Source organism: Pieris napi, chromosome 12 (genome assembly GCF_905475465.1).
Source record: "Pieris napi chromosome 12, ilPieNapi1.2, whole genome shotgun sequence".
Classification (NCBI taxonomy): domain Eukaryota; kingdom Metazoa; phylum Arthropoda; class Insecta; order Lepidoptera; family Pieridae; genus Pieris; species Pieris napi.
Genome location: NC_062245.1, coordinates 3,870,233 through 3,884,587, shown reverse-complemented (window position 1 = coordinate 3,884,587; position 14,355 = coordinate 3,870,233). Strand labels below are relative to the sequence as shown.

At 32.2% G+C, this 14,355-nt stretch overlaps 1 protein-coding gene across 2 annotated transcripts; it reads right to left on the bottom strand.

Moving 5' to 3' along the window:
• Window positions 1-1,020: 1,020 nt before the first annotated feature.
• LOC125054744 (claspin-like) lies at window positions 1,021-13,271 on the bottom strand. 2 transcript variants are annotated; one of them, XM_047656791.1, is made up of 15 exons: window positions 12,574-13,271; window positions 12,353-12,496; window positions 11,534-11,739; window positions 10,662-11,275; window positions 10,012-10,201; window positions 9,048-9,607; window positions 8,028-8,221; window positions 7,106-7,676; window positions 6,413-6,507; window positions 5,324-5,514; window positions 4,322-4,437; window positions 3,873-3,991; window positions 2,924-3,109; window positions 2,136-2,294; window positions 1,021-1,199 (listed from the first exon to the last, which is right to left on the bottom strand). In XM_047656791.1, exons 1-15 carry the CDS (start codon window positions 12,988-12,990, stop codon window positions 1,152-1,154), a joined length of 3,810 nt encoding a protein of 1,269 aa, XP_047512747.1. In that variant the 5' UTR covers window positions 12,991-13,271; the 3' UTR covers window positions 1,021-1,151. The 2 variants fall into 2 exon arrangements, with proteins under 2 accessions (XP_047512747.1, XP_047512746.1); XM_047656790.1 differs by having other exon boundaries at window positions 1,021-1,201; window positions 2,139-2,294.
• Between the last annotated feature and the right edge of the window lie 1,084 nt (window positions 13,272-14,355).

The following is a 14,355-nucleotide window of genomic DNA, read 5'->3' as shown; positions in this document are numbered from 1 at the left end:
CTTGAGGAATCAACACGAGTTGTACGATCAAGGCAAGTTATCGTTCAACGTTTACCCGATATATTCACATGGATTAAAATTTATAACATAGGATTCAAGATGTATTCATGAATTGTTAAGAAGAGTTGATTCAAATAACACATCTTCTTCCTGGCCTGTGTTTTCTGAAAACACTACCATGTGCTGGAACCGACATTTCACATTACCCCGTAAGTTTGGGTATAGTTTATCCACAGATGGAGTGAGTGTGTGTCTATGAATCGCATTGTACAAAAGGGTCAAAAATTTAAATCAAAGAAGGCTAAAAAGTGCGAAGAATCACTAGAGAACACTGCCGTTGGTAGTAAACGAAACTATTCAAAAGTCATAGCAGTGGATCCTGGAGCCAAAACACCGATAGTTACATGTACTCGTAATTGAGATGATTTCTCGTACATGGTCTTGAAAAAGGAACGTGTAGTAAAACGTATAATCAAAAGAGTGTCATAGACTATAGAGTTCGGAAAAGATTGCGTTTCATCAAAGACATAGAGGAGCGCATACGACAGAGAGTCTGTCGAACAAGAGTCGGGTGTCGAATTAACTAGAAAATCTCGAAACACAGAAGTCTACACCAGATTTCAACTAAAGCGGTTCGATGAAAACCAAAGATTTTACGAGCAAATAAGATTACAACGTTTAAAATTCGACAAATACATCAATGATCAGATGTTGCATAAAATTGTAGACGATTATTTTGGAAAAGAACCAGACACTTAAATCTCTAAGCATTTACCTTACTAAGAATATAATTGTTATTTGTAATAGGTTAAGTTATAAGTTTTATAAACTTCTAATGTTATAGCAATTTTGTTCATAAATATACTTTTATTTTTGAATAGTCATACCATTGATACCATTGGAGATACATTGGGTATACAGAAAAATAATTAGTCAAATTTTTTTTCTTGATTGTAGATTAATCATGTGATACTAAATGCGGGAGTGTGTCGGCGAAATTGAGTATAGTAAAAAGCAAAGCATATTTACAGTCAGTTTAATTAAAATATCTGTTACATGTCATTAAGTATAAGTATTTACAAGTATACAAATAGGTCTAATCGCGAAGTTGTTCAAACAGCGTTTTCTTATATTCTTCAGTTTTCATCTTTTTAATAAGTTGTGGTGTGCCTACAGTTGTTTCGGCTTTGCGTTTTTTTACCTGGAAAAAAAATCACTTTCAGATGATTGTTTAGAGATAGAGATCAAAATGTAGGTACAGCTATTTATAGTATTTTTTATAAACATACTAGCAGACTCGGCCAAGCGTTGCTGTGGCTAAGGTTTTTGTTATATTACATAGTAGTAAACTATTTAAGGGACACGGTAGGAGAACACCAGTCATGGGGACCACCATGATTTATGGTGGTTATGCCATTCAATTGTAGCTTATGTGAAACGTTGGTTCCTTTAACACAGCGCCATCTGTTAGAATTGTGACTATTAAATAATAAACAAATATTTTGCAATAAAATAATATTGCGGGTTTAAATTGAGATGTAAGCTATCCTATGTTTTAAGTTAGATCAAACTGCACACGGTGTGCAAATTTAATTTAAAATCGGTTAAGTAGCTTAGGAGTCCATCGCGGACAAAGAACGTGACACGTAATTTATATATATTAAGATGTTTTGTATATTGCATTCTTTTTTACTAAACTTATAATTGCGACCAGCAAAACCCGTAGGTTTTTTTTATATCATAACCCGATTTAAATTCCCTCCGAAACAATAATTGTTCTAGGATATTCTCATAAGGCCTACATGCATTAAAAAATGTTATTAGAATCTGAGCGGAAACAGAACAGTTGTGGTATTTGAGGTCTCATCAATGTTAAATTACCCTTTTGTGATGCTTTCAACACTGTCGTTAGTAATCTTGATACTTATTAAAATTAAATGTGATTTTATATGCGATTCTAAGTCTCAATAGAGATCCTAATGAAACCCATAATGAACTTGGTAATGAATTCAATTTTAAAAACCCAAATAATAAATTAACTTTATAAAGACTCACAGAGTACGGGCACTATACAAGTACTAACCAAGTCAAAATAATTTTGTTGCTTTGTTTTTTATTATAAATAAAGTATTCTATACCTTTGGTTCTTCAGTCTTCACCGTGAAGACAAAGTTGCCTCGCGCCGAAGCGAGGACTTTAGGCGTTTCCTCGTCCACGACTAAAGGTGTCGCGAGAGCAGCCAGTCTTGCGAGCGCTCCACGACCTCGAGTTAAGAACGAACCGTGGTAGCTTTGCTGTAATTAAATTAAATATATGATAATTATATATACATATATATGATTATTTATACAATAAAAAAGGGTGCGTGTACTTGTGTACGCGCGTAAGAAGTTATACTTCTTTGGCATTATTAAAAATAGTTTTTGATTGCATGCAAATAATTACAATTAAATAATCAAAGACTGGAAAAGGAGTCATTATAGTCAATAAAGTTCAGTTAACATTTGGAAAATTAAAGAAATAAATATTTATTATTATTCTCTTACATTAAGTGTAACATAAATTCTATTATTATTCGAATGTTGTTTTAAATTATGTCCAATGCCGTAGCATCTTCCGTGGGCAACTTCATTATGTTAATTTTGTGTCACGGGGCGCGCGAATCGTAAAATTTCACTCTCATCAATTTTTCATAACGCGCCTAAAGAAGTATAACTTCAAAAATACATTATCGCTAGATTGATAAGAAAATTCCTCAAAACGGTAAAATACTATGGAAAACTATACATTAATGCCAGTTTTTAAATAAATTTCAATTATATTAATCAGCCCCAAGGTTTGGTAAAGCAGACTTTAAATTGTAATAATCCTGTTTAATCCGGTATAAAATTAAAAAAATATAGTTTCTATACATAAATAGTACCTTTAAAATGGAAAATGGTTTCTTAGGACTGGGTATATCTTTAGTTTTCTTCTCAATACATTCCTTTTCGACGACCGGGCTTTGCTTGCTTTCAGCTATGAGGTTAGACATAGTCCTCGAAGACAGATTCGCTTTGATAATTGTTGATCTATTTATACTCGTATCGAGATCTTCGCCATTTTCTTGCTGCAAATTTGGATGGGTTTTGTTTAACATATTCTTGTTTGTACAAACTATTTATTATATTCAAGCGTTCAAGTATTACGTCACGCAATTCTTGGAGATTATTGTCCCCCCCCCCATGTAACGCGCCGTAACGTTTTTCTGTACCCAAGTATAGTAAAACGTTTCGTGACCACCTAGTGACTCACTAGTGACGTGTAAAGTACTGGAAAGTCGAAAATAATATTAACAATAACGCGTAATTCGATCAGATCCCCGTATCGTAACGTTTTACAAAAGGACCCCCTCCAAATTCGTTACGTAATACTTGAACGCTCCCTTATACAATTCTTTCATCATGTTATTTTAATAGACTAGTAGGTGATCAGCCATCTGTGTGCGCTTTTAAAGCCGGATTACTCAAAATATTTACCATAGGAGCACGTGCTAATTGCGCATAAAAAGAAAAATAAATTTGTGCACCGTGATTCAAACGTACGATCTCCGGGTTGAGAGTCGCACGCTTAATATTAACCGACTTTCTACCAATGATTCGACGTGTAGTGTATTTTACAACGTAGGTAATAATTTTTTTTGTACTTTAACAAAATCTGGTAATTTGTTTATCATAAAAAGTTTTAAAACTGTAATAAAATAAACTATAATCACGAGTACCGGTTTTTTGTATAGGGGTTTTTACCGTCCGTGATTAATTTGCTCCTTTGAGCCGAAATTCAAACTTTGTTTTGATCAGGATATAAATTTTAAACAAAATTTGTATGAATACCATTTTCTTCAAAAACATCTCCCTTTCGTGTCTCTGTTTTCGCCACATCTCCTCTGACTCAAACTCTTCTTCTTGCGTATCACACTCATCTGCTACCGTACCCGATTCTTCTTCACCATCTAAAAAGAAAATATTTTTAGCAAAAATTAAAAAAAAAAACTAAATTTTGTAGTTTTAGTTTTAATAATGTAGTTTAAAAAAAAATCTTTATATCTATGGCTTTATAGTATTATATGTTATCCCACTTCAATAAATTAAAATTAAACCGTATTTTTGAATTTAAAAAAATAAAATTAGAGGTTCTTTAGTAAATATAATCTAAATGGAATATATTAAAGTATAAAATTATTAAAAGTGAAGAAATTACTTTTAAAATCTGAGGTATATATAATCTGTGACTCAGGTCCCATTTAAACATTTATAAGTAATTTTATTAAAAATATACATACCAACATTCCTCCATTTAAATTTCCTTTGTCTATGCCCATCACCGAGATCTGCGTCTTCTAGTAACAACTCTTGTATGAGACGAACTTCCCTTTTGTCTTGATCTAATACTTCTCGCCTGTAATTAGTATTATTGATAACAGAAGCTAAATCTGGGAAGTTTTCTTCCCGGAAGCTTGAGTGGAGGAAGATTGTGTTTCTCCTCCGTACTAAAGGGATTGATATTTGCTTAGATATTCAGAATTGACGTACTCGACATTAGTCTAAGAATTACATTAGTTCACGGACCTTTTTTATATTGTGAGGGAATTGACAGTTCTACTTTGTTAATGCGTATAATTATTGCTAATTTTTTAATTTATTGACGTGATAACGTCTTTAAAATCGTTTTAGTCGGGTGACATGTTCAGAAACTTGTGTCACACCAAAACCTCACGAGCGCGATCGCAGGTATAACGAGAGAGAGACGGACCGATCTCCCGTCTCATCTCGAGCGCTGCCAGTCATTCCGTGAATGTATGAAGAAAAATGTATATCATAGTCGAATAAGTAAACTTGTCATTTTACACCCGAAATTTATCATCAAAAGTGTGAATAAAACGATAGATGTAATTTAAAATTTGAAAAAATTGTTATCTTCATTAATTCCTTACTTCCCAAAAACTTATATCACCAATAAGACGTTATCACGTAAACATCTCGATCGTAAACCTACTTTACAAACAACCAATATTTTTTGCTGTATTTTTTTTATATTAGATTTGAGAACATTGTGTGTTTTGTAAATAAATGAAATCCTTTTGTTGAAGTAACAAAAGGGAACGTATTTTATACATATGTATAACTTTTTTATTGAATAACTAAATAAAATAATATGACAGCTATTAAAACTAGATTTAAGTTTGATTGATACTATAGAATACGGGCCTTAAAGTAGATTCTTGGCGCGAAATATGAATCTAATACGTAGAAAATCCAATGTTTTAAAATAATTGAGATCTTACATATGTATCTGTCCCAACTCGCTCTGCAGCTTCCCCTGGTGGAAGACATCATCGTCTCCCTCTTCCCTCTCCATCCGGTCCAGACCGGCCTCATCTTCATCACCAGACCCCGCCCATTCATCCTCAGATGTCAATTCTGCTTCATTTTCAAAGAACTCCATCTTCCTTTTTTTAGGCTGGACTACTTCTACCTATAAATAAATAATAAGCTTTCTTTGGTAAATGTCTTGAAGATTTTGGAAACTGTCATCATACACCTGGCATAGCAAAAGGTTTTGTTAATAAATAATAGTTAAAAAAAACTAAAAAACACGCTTGGGTTGGGTTGCTCTATAGACGAAAAATATGGCACAGAGCGCCCCACGCTTTTTCACAATAATACCAGTATTTTTTATTCATTACCATTTTCAGCCTAAATTAGGAATTATTTTTCACTTTTTAGTTTGATGTGCTTTAAAAGCGTGTTTTTTAGTTTAATAAACTAATCTAGTTTAATAAACTATAATAAACTAAAAAATAAACTATTATTTTTTTTTTAGTTTATTTTTTTTATTTTTTTTTTGGATTATTGCATTGTCATCGATCTTTGACAGGTGCGCAAAGGTTGAATTAAATCTGTCCGTTTAAAGTGGGTCAAAATCGAGTCCGAAGGAGTCGGTTACATACATACATACAGGTGAAGCTAATATAAAGCGTGTAAAAAAAGCAGTGGCATCTTTAAGGTCTGGGCCTCAGATTATCTGTGTCGTGATTATTTGTTTTTCACAGACAAGTTGGTGATCAGCCTTTCGTACCTGACCCACGCCGTCTACTGTATGAGTTTAAGGCATGCCGGTTTCCTCATAGAAAGTACATTGGTACACCGCCGGGGATCGAACCTACGACCTCAGAGATGACGGCACGCTAATGCCTAACACTGATTTTGGGAGATATTATGATGGGATTAAATTGGTACCCCATCTTACTACTAACTACCTGCCCGGCCTCGTGTGAATTTCAAATATTTTGGTTACAAAAAATAGTTTTTGAGTTCATTTGTGAAATAATTTTTTTCTCTAAATTGGACATTTTCTTTAGAATTTAACTTACTTCATTCTCCTCTGAATCATATTCATAAACCTTTTCACCGACATCACCATCTGATTCATATTCTTCATCGGTTTGTATTTCTTCTTCTTCATCATCTATAAAATTAAATAAAAAACATTTTGAAATGGTACAAAGGAAAAAGTGTATTTAAAGTCCAAAAACCGTGGCTTTACATATTTTTCAAGGCAAGTATTTGTTCATCTTCCTGTGTCTATCCCAAAACAGTTAAATTGTATTAGTACGAGATCCGGCTGCAGGATTAGTGCGCTCATCGGTTATTTGCTAAAAACCAAATTTTGAAGTGAAACTTCTTTATCGGCGTTGGAAAAAAATTTACCGTCACATTTTTTCGTTACGCGCCATATTTTTCTTGTCCCTACCATGGTTGATTCGAAGATATTCGAAGCCATTAATAATAACAAAAAATATATAATAACAATAACAATGATAGTAATAATTCTATTACAATTAATGATCCAGTTCTTGCGACGATATTTTTTTCCCTTCACGCATGTTATGTTTGCCTGTAGGTAAGTGCCGGTCACATTGAAGCTAGTATTTATTGATGTATGACAAATTTGTGCCAAACATTGGTAACTTTTAAAAAATTGGGCTCGCAAGTGCGTTGTCGGCTTATCACGAATATACACTTTTATGAAGCTTGCTTATTGTGTTTTACGAAAATACACATACCTGATATTTGCAAAGCCCGAATCTCTTTTCGTCTCTTCTTTTTCTTTTTAACTTCTTTCTCTTGTTCCATTTCATCATCCGAATCAATCACTAATTTCTTCTTAATTTCACTTGGTGGGGCGAAAAATTTATACTGCTTAGGTTTATCGAATTCTGGCTCATCTAATTCATCTAAAATAGATTTTAGGAGAGTCTCTTCTCTCTTACTTTTTTGTTCTATATTTTTGATATTGTCTTTGGTACAATTTTCAATATCTTTCTTACAGTTTTCTTTAGGCAGATGTCCTAAATCTGACTGTAAAGGAGTTGGCATGCCTTCGGTGTCCAAACTTGCAGTCGGTATAAACTCCTTTGGAATTGATGAGCTTTCAGTGTCCAATGTTTCTGTTGATGTCAAGTCATTTTCATTTATTTGCGAAACAAATTGGTTATCATAGAATTTTCCTGTGCAAAGTGCGACAACATCATCAGAAAATTCTAAAGATGGTGTAAGTTGAGTATTCTGAGTTGGAACGATGATGCTTTGTGAGAAACTACCGGAGCACATACCAACTATATCATCCAAACTTGCCTGAAAAATATTTTGTCATAATTTAAAAAAATCACAATAAATGTAGTATTTAAAGGCATGGAGTTATTTTTGTATCACGTTTTGTCTAGACCATTTTTTATGCGGCTTTTGCCAAATGAGTAGAAATATTATTTTTTGAAAATCAAACCTATGGTTTATAGTTTTTACATAGGGCAGGTTAACTCATAATAATATAACAAAGGCCGGCAATGCACTTGCGAGCCTTCTGGCATTGTGAGTGTCCATGTGCGGCGGTATCACTTAACATCAGGTGAGCCTCCTGCCCGTTTGCCTCCTATTACATAAAAAAAAACAAAATCTACATAATTCTTTAATTTAAAATTAACTCACATTATCATTCTGGGTTTCACAAATAACAGATATTGGGCCACTTTCTTTATCAGTGTGTGAGAGTATTGAAAATGTGCCCAACTCTTCAGTATTCATTCCCTCATTATTTTTGCTTAACATCACCACATCACAGTCCTGACTGGGGAATAGATCTTCTGAAGACTTATTTGTTTGGGCTAGTTGCAGTTCATCATCTGAAAATATTTAGTTAAAACTCTTTGATACACGCTTTAAAGACATAATTTCTGCTAGAGTTTGTGCGTCTGCACCATGGTGAGATTTTAAGTCGCTAGATTACCTTTTTTGTTGACCACGCTGCAGTATACGGATATAGTTTGACAATAATATTGATAATACAAAATTTGAAGAAGTTTATTAAGTATGAGGGTGTGCAAATAATTAAACAATTACTATTCAAAAGGGCATTAAAAATACATGTATCAGAATGACCCTAGTAACTAAAATTAGGACGGTTGATTGCGACGTGTATCTCGTTCTTATATATTAGGTTTCTCATGAAAAAATACATTTTTTGTAATGAGAAATAAAGTTCATTAAACATTATAATAGTATGAAAGATTTTCATACTAATGTTTAATTTAAATAATAGTATGTTCAAGTGCATTCTTGAATGGTTTACATTTATAATAAGCCTAAATTACGTGTTTTTTAATATTTTTGTATTTAAAACAGTGTACAGGACGTCTATTGAGTCCGCAAGTATGTATATTACATAATTCTTATAATAAACATAATGACGCCTAACAAATAAAAGTGATATTAGTCTTAAAACCATGCATTGTTACTCAATGTCAAGAACACACACGCAAGTCCCTCCTGACTCATAAATATTTAAAAAAAAAGATAAATTTTTAACTCGAATTCACGTGTATCGGCTTTATGTGTTAAGATGTAATTGCAATGCATACAACTATTGAAATTTTATATCTCGCTCTAAAAATTATGTTTGTCTTATCGTAATGTGACAGGAAATGAAACGTGAAATATGAAAGATATTACCTTGTGATATTTTATCGTCATTATGCTCCACAAGTAATTTATTTTCATCTTTATTTTCAACATCTTCATCATCAGAATCTTCAAAAGCTTTAAGGATCCGGCCTTTCTTAGCCTTCGGTTGTTCTAGTTCATCTTCTGATTCACTGCTACTGTCACTTTCCTCATCATCTTGATCATCATCATTGGCTTCGTCACCATCGGGTTTATCATCATCAGATTCTTCGGCTTCATCATCAAGCATTGGATTACGCTTTGCCGGATTATCGGTCATATCAACATCGTCTTCAACTAAATCTTCATCTTCATCGCCACCCTCATCAATATCACCATCAGCACTATCATCAAGTTGACCTTCGACTGTATCCTTTTCTTCAAGACTTTCGAGTTTTGCGTCAATTTTGTCAATATCCTCGAAGGAATCATCTCCCAAGATCTCTTTTTGTTCTGACTTTAATATTTTTTCCTCTTCAAGCCGTTTAGCCCATTCCAAAGACCTTTGCTCAGCAATTTCATCTTCTAGTTGTTGTTTTAATTTAGTATGTTGTGTGCCTGGCTTATATCTGTAAAATGTAAAAATTAACATTAGGGAGCGTTCAAGTATTACGTAACGCAATTTTTGGAGATTATTGAACCCCCCCCCCATGTAACTCGCCGTAACGTTTTTCAGTACCCAAGTACAGTACTGTGCCCAAGTATAGTAAAACGTTTCGTGACCACCTAGTGACTCTTTAGTTACTATTATGTGGTGTAAGTCGAAAAAAATATTAACAATAACGCGTAATTTAATCCCCGCCCCGCATCGTAACGTTTTACAAAAGGATCGCCCCCTCCCAAAATACGTTACGTAATACTTGAACGCTCCCTTATATTAAATTTCTCGATAGATATTTTAATGTGTTTCATAATAATTAAATAATAACATAGCACCAAAGAAATATTTTTGTAAAAAAATTGAGGAACTTACTTTTTCTCTCTATCTTTCTCCATGTCCTCCTGGTTCTGCAGCTTAGCAAAATATGTGAACCTTTCTTTTAGAAGTTCTACACCTGTGGGTTTTCCAGTAGAGTCATCATCGTCATCTAAGCTTATAACCATACCTGGAGCACCCGTTAATTTGGGTTTAATAACAATACTTTTATTTTCCTTGGCTTCATCTGAAAGTATTAGATTATTATGACATTAAATATTTTACAGTTAAATATTAAAACTATATTGTACTACTACTTAACTATAAGGTAGAGAGAAATATCCCTAAATGATTACATAACTATTGTAAATTGTTCTGAATTAAACTTATAGTCCAGTTTTATAGTCGTATATAGTCAAGTCAAAGTCAAAAATCATTTAATCATATATATAACACAATGTACACTTATGAACGTCAAAAAATAAAGAAATGTATATGGAATGCTTCTAACATATATATTATATAGGAAAGGAATGTGGAAATACTACTAGTGAATATAGTATAAGATTTTTTTTTTTGGATATTGGATATAGCCATAAAAATTAATAGTAATTTGAATGTGTTCTATATAAAATGTTAAATCACATCTATACTAATAATAATAATAATATATATAATACTTTTTTGTATTATACATAAATAATTACCTTTGACAATCTCTGCATTTTCAATAAGAGCCTCTAGATCTTCACAATTTAAGTCACTGTCTGAGAATGTATCTATAGCTTCATCAGTTTTCTCCTGTGCAGTATTGGTTTTTGGACATGCTTTTTCTGAATCAAAATTTATTGATTCATAATGCAATGATATCATCTGACTGTCATTATTTTCTTTGTCTTTAGGTTTATCATCTACTGGACTATGTGTTTCAATTTTGTCACTGACATCAGTATGTACTAAATAATTTGATTTTTCAGTTGCAATATCTTCTGCTATTCTTTCTTGAGTATCTCTTTCTGAGATATGTTCAACTATATCAACATGCATATCTTGTTTGCAACTTTTTTCTAATTTATTTAATAAAGAGGCAGAGGAAGACTCCTCTTGCATTTCACTTTTATGATTACTACTAGTTTCAACAGCAATTTGGTCAAAACTCGTATCATTCTCTTGTGCTATATTTTCTGTGACAACTTGATCATGTTCTTTATTTGCTTGATTTGATTTGTTTACATTTGAATTTTCTTTCTCTTCGTTATCTTCGTCAGACTCACTTTTACATAATTCCATCATTTCTTTTTGCCTCTCCTCTAACATCATTCTGAAAAGGTATGAATATAACCTATATAAAGTAGATCTTCCCTATTATTTTAGTAAATAATTCTTTGATCAAACACTATAGAATGCACTCTATAACTGCTGTCCTTATCAATTATGCTATATTAACATTTGCAACTTTAATAGTTAGTAAATAATATATTCAATATAGAATACTATCACTGTCAGCCAATCTTACTGTGCTGCCGAGTGGCAGTGGAACTTTATTAGGTATCATGATAGTAAATAAAATGTTTCTTACGCATAGTGTTTTAATTGCTGCTCATTCATTTTAATAGGTAATGTCTTTCCATCACTGGAAACAGCAAGTTTTCTACGATTCATAATATCTTTAAGAGATAATGCCTTAGGTCGGTGATATGGAAGAGTAACCTCTTTTTCTCTTAACATTCTGTTGGACTCGCTCTTAATTTTTTGCATGTTTACCATTGCTTCTTTCGCTGACATCTAAAACAATTAGATTCAAACTCATTTAAAATTGAGATACAATTATTTAAGCATTATTTTTATTATGACCCAAAACAGTGTATTTTAATAAATGTTATTATGTAAGCATGCCAGCACTTTTTTTGGAGATTCAATGTAACTGAAGCTTGCTGAGAAGCAATGAACTGATTCAATGTAATAGAATCACTATTAGTTAATGTCATTGTAATATTTAAAGAAAATATCTAGAAATCTGTGATCCCTCTCAGGTTTCTAGGTAATTTATCAACCCTTCGGTTGCTTGCCAGTGCTGTTCGGAAAGTAACCGAACACCTTGTAAAATAGCATAAGTACATATAGTTAGATCGCCGCATGCGCGCGACGCTTTTCTATAACATCAGTGTATTATCAACCATCACCGCGTTCACTCATTACATTAGTTTTTAAGAGCAAAGCAATCTTTTATTTAAATATCATTAAAGTGTTTTGGCAGCAGCCCGAACAAGTGCTTTTCCTACAAAAACTAGATAATTTTATGGTATTTTTATTTTCAGGGACTGATAAAAAAGCTTATTTTGTGTAACTGTATAATACTTAATTCAACCAATTTTACTATAGTATAATTTTTACTTACTCGTATTGGTTTTGATTTCACAGGTGGTAAGTTTGATTTAGAACCAATTAATTTCTTTATGGCTGTTATACTATTTCCTTCATCGTCAGATTCATCAGGATCACACACTGACAAATTAATGTGTGCTGATGTGTCCTCAACATTCTGTAAAATGATGTTTTATTATGAAATATGTATATATAAGAATCAATTAAAGAAAAAGAAATTAAATAAACAAATACCTTTTTACATTGTGTTAATTCATCCCCAGAGTCATTTCCATTCAAAGTTTTTAAATGTGATTTCCTATTTTTAAATTTATGAAATTTCTCTCTAAATTTTTTTTTTCCGTCACGTTTTACGACATTCTTCCTTTGGTCTTCTTTATCACTATCGGAGTCAGTATAATTGTTTTTAATTCTCGACTTACGAATTATTGTAATATGTTCTTGGCATTCGTCACTACTATGTTCATTGGAGCGTGCAGGCGATAAATTAATACTTTTGTTAGAATTTTCAGAGAAGAATCTTTTACGCTTCTTTACGAGATTGAAAGCATCTTCTTCATCACTCGACATGATGGCAAGGTTATCTTCAACACGATCGTTTGTAACCTCAGGTATTTTTTCATTCAACGTGACTATTTCAAGAATATCCATCACAGCATGTAAAATTAATAGTAAGCAATTTAGCAAATTGGCTACGTAAGACTTACATCTTATCCTTAACACCTTCGTTTACAAATGACAACATCTAGTATTTACCCTCAGTTTTAGTGATAAGACGATGAAACCTTTCTTTGTCGTACACGGTTTTTTTTAATTTAAATATTTCTATGTTAATTATTCATTACAATTAACTAAAAGTTTAAGTTTTACAATCCACATTCCACAAGACAAAACAAAAAGTCTTTCGCGCGGTATTTGCTGTCAGATTAGGAAGGCGAAATATAGATTCACTATAATATATAAGGTATTATATGACCATAGATTAAAATACTCTGACGATCTATTTTCTTAAGTAATTTATATATTTTGCTTATGAGTTAGCATTGTTCAACAAAACTTGGGCTATATCGTTACAGAAACTTCAAAATCTTACAGAATCATATCCAAAAATTATTATAATTTGTATTGCTTGCACGCTCATACTTGCAACTCACTATTAATTCATTAATATATGTACCTTCTTTTTATCATATTTCTTTTTATTACTTTGTTTTATTAATATAACTTAATTTTACTTCTATAGACCAGTGCAGATAGTCTTTAAAATAAATAAAAAGTGAAAAAAATTACAGTAGGATGAAACCCATTAGAAAAGCAGGGGAATATGATCAAAATGAAAGGAAAAATAAATTACGGTCGATCTGAGGTCGGGAAGGGGTAGGGGGGGAGCTTTAAGGGTAAAAAACGGTTTATCTCGATTTCCGGCAAAACTACAAGTCCTATCGAAGAAAGTTAAATGGCAAAGTTGGAGGTAATAAAAAGATCTAAAACTTTTGTATTCACACATTTTTTACATAACCTCAAAATTTATGTGTACCATAGGAAAGTAGAGATTTCAACGAACTGAAAGCACACCAACTTTTTGAAAAAAGCTGAAATTTTGATGTCAGAATTTTCGATTGAAAATTAGGGTGTTTTTTCGATATTAATTCAAAATAAGGTGAACAAATAAATATTTTTAATCAAATAAATTACAGTGTATTTGGGACATAGAAAGGACAGTTTTCACCAAATTTCGTAAAAAAAAATTATTTTTGTTAAAGATTAAAATAAAAAACCAAAAACTTGGTTTTTTGAATTTTTCACATAAATTTTGAGGTTATGTGAAAAATGTGTGAATACAAAAGTTTTAGATCTTTTTATTACCTCCAACTTTACCATTTAACTTTCTTCGATAGGACTTGTAGTTTTGCCGGAAATCAAGATAAACCGTTTTTTACCCTTAAAACTCCCCCCCTACCCCTTCCCGACCTCAGATCGACCGTAATTTATTTTTCCTTTCATTTTGATCATATT

Bases quoted from the DNA above. Each gene is read 5' to 3' on its own strand.
- LOC125054744 (XM_047656790.1), bottom strand. From the start codon at position 12,990: ATGGATATTCTTGAAATAGTCACGTTGAATGAAAAAATACCTGAGGTT. The intron at 11,276-11,533 runs GTAAGAAACATT...ATACCTTTTCAG, and splicing joins CAGCAATTAAAACACTATGC to AATGATGTTAGAGGAGAGGC. The intron at 6,508-7,105 runs GTATGTGTATTT...TTAATTTTATAG, and splicing joins TCGGGCTTTGCAAATATCAG to ATGATGAAGAAGAAGAAATA.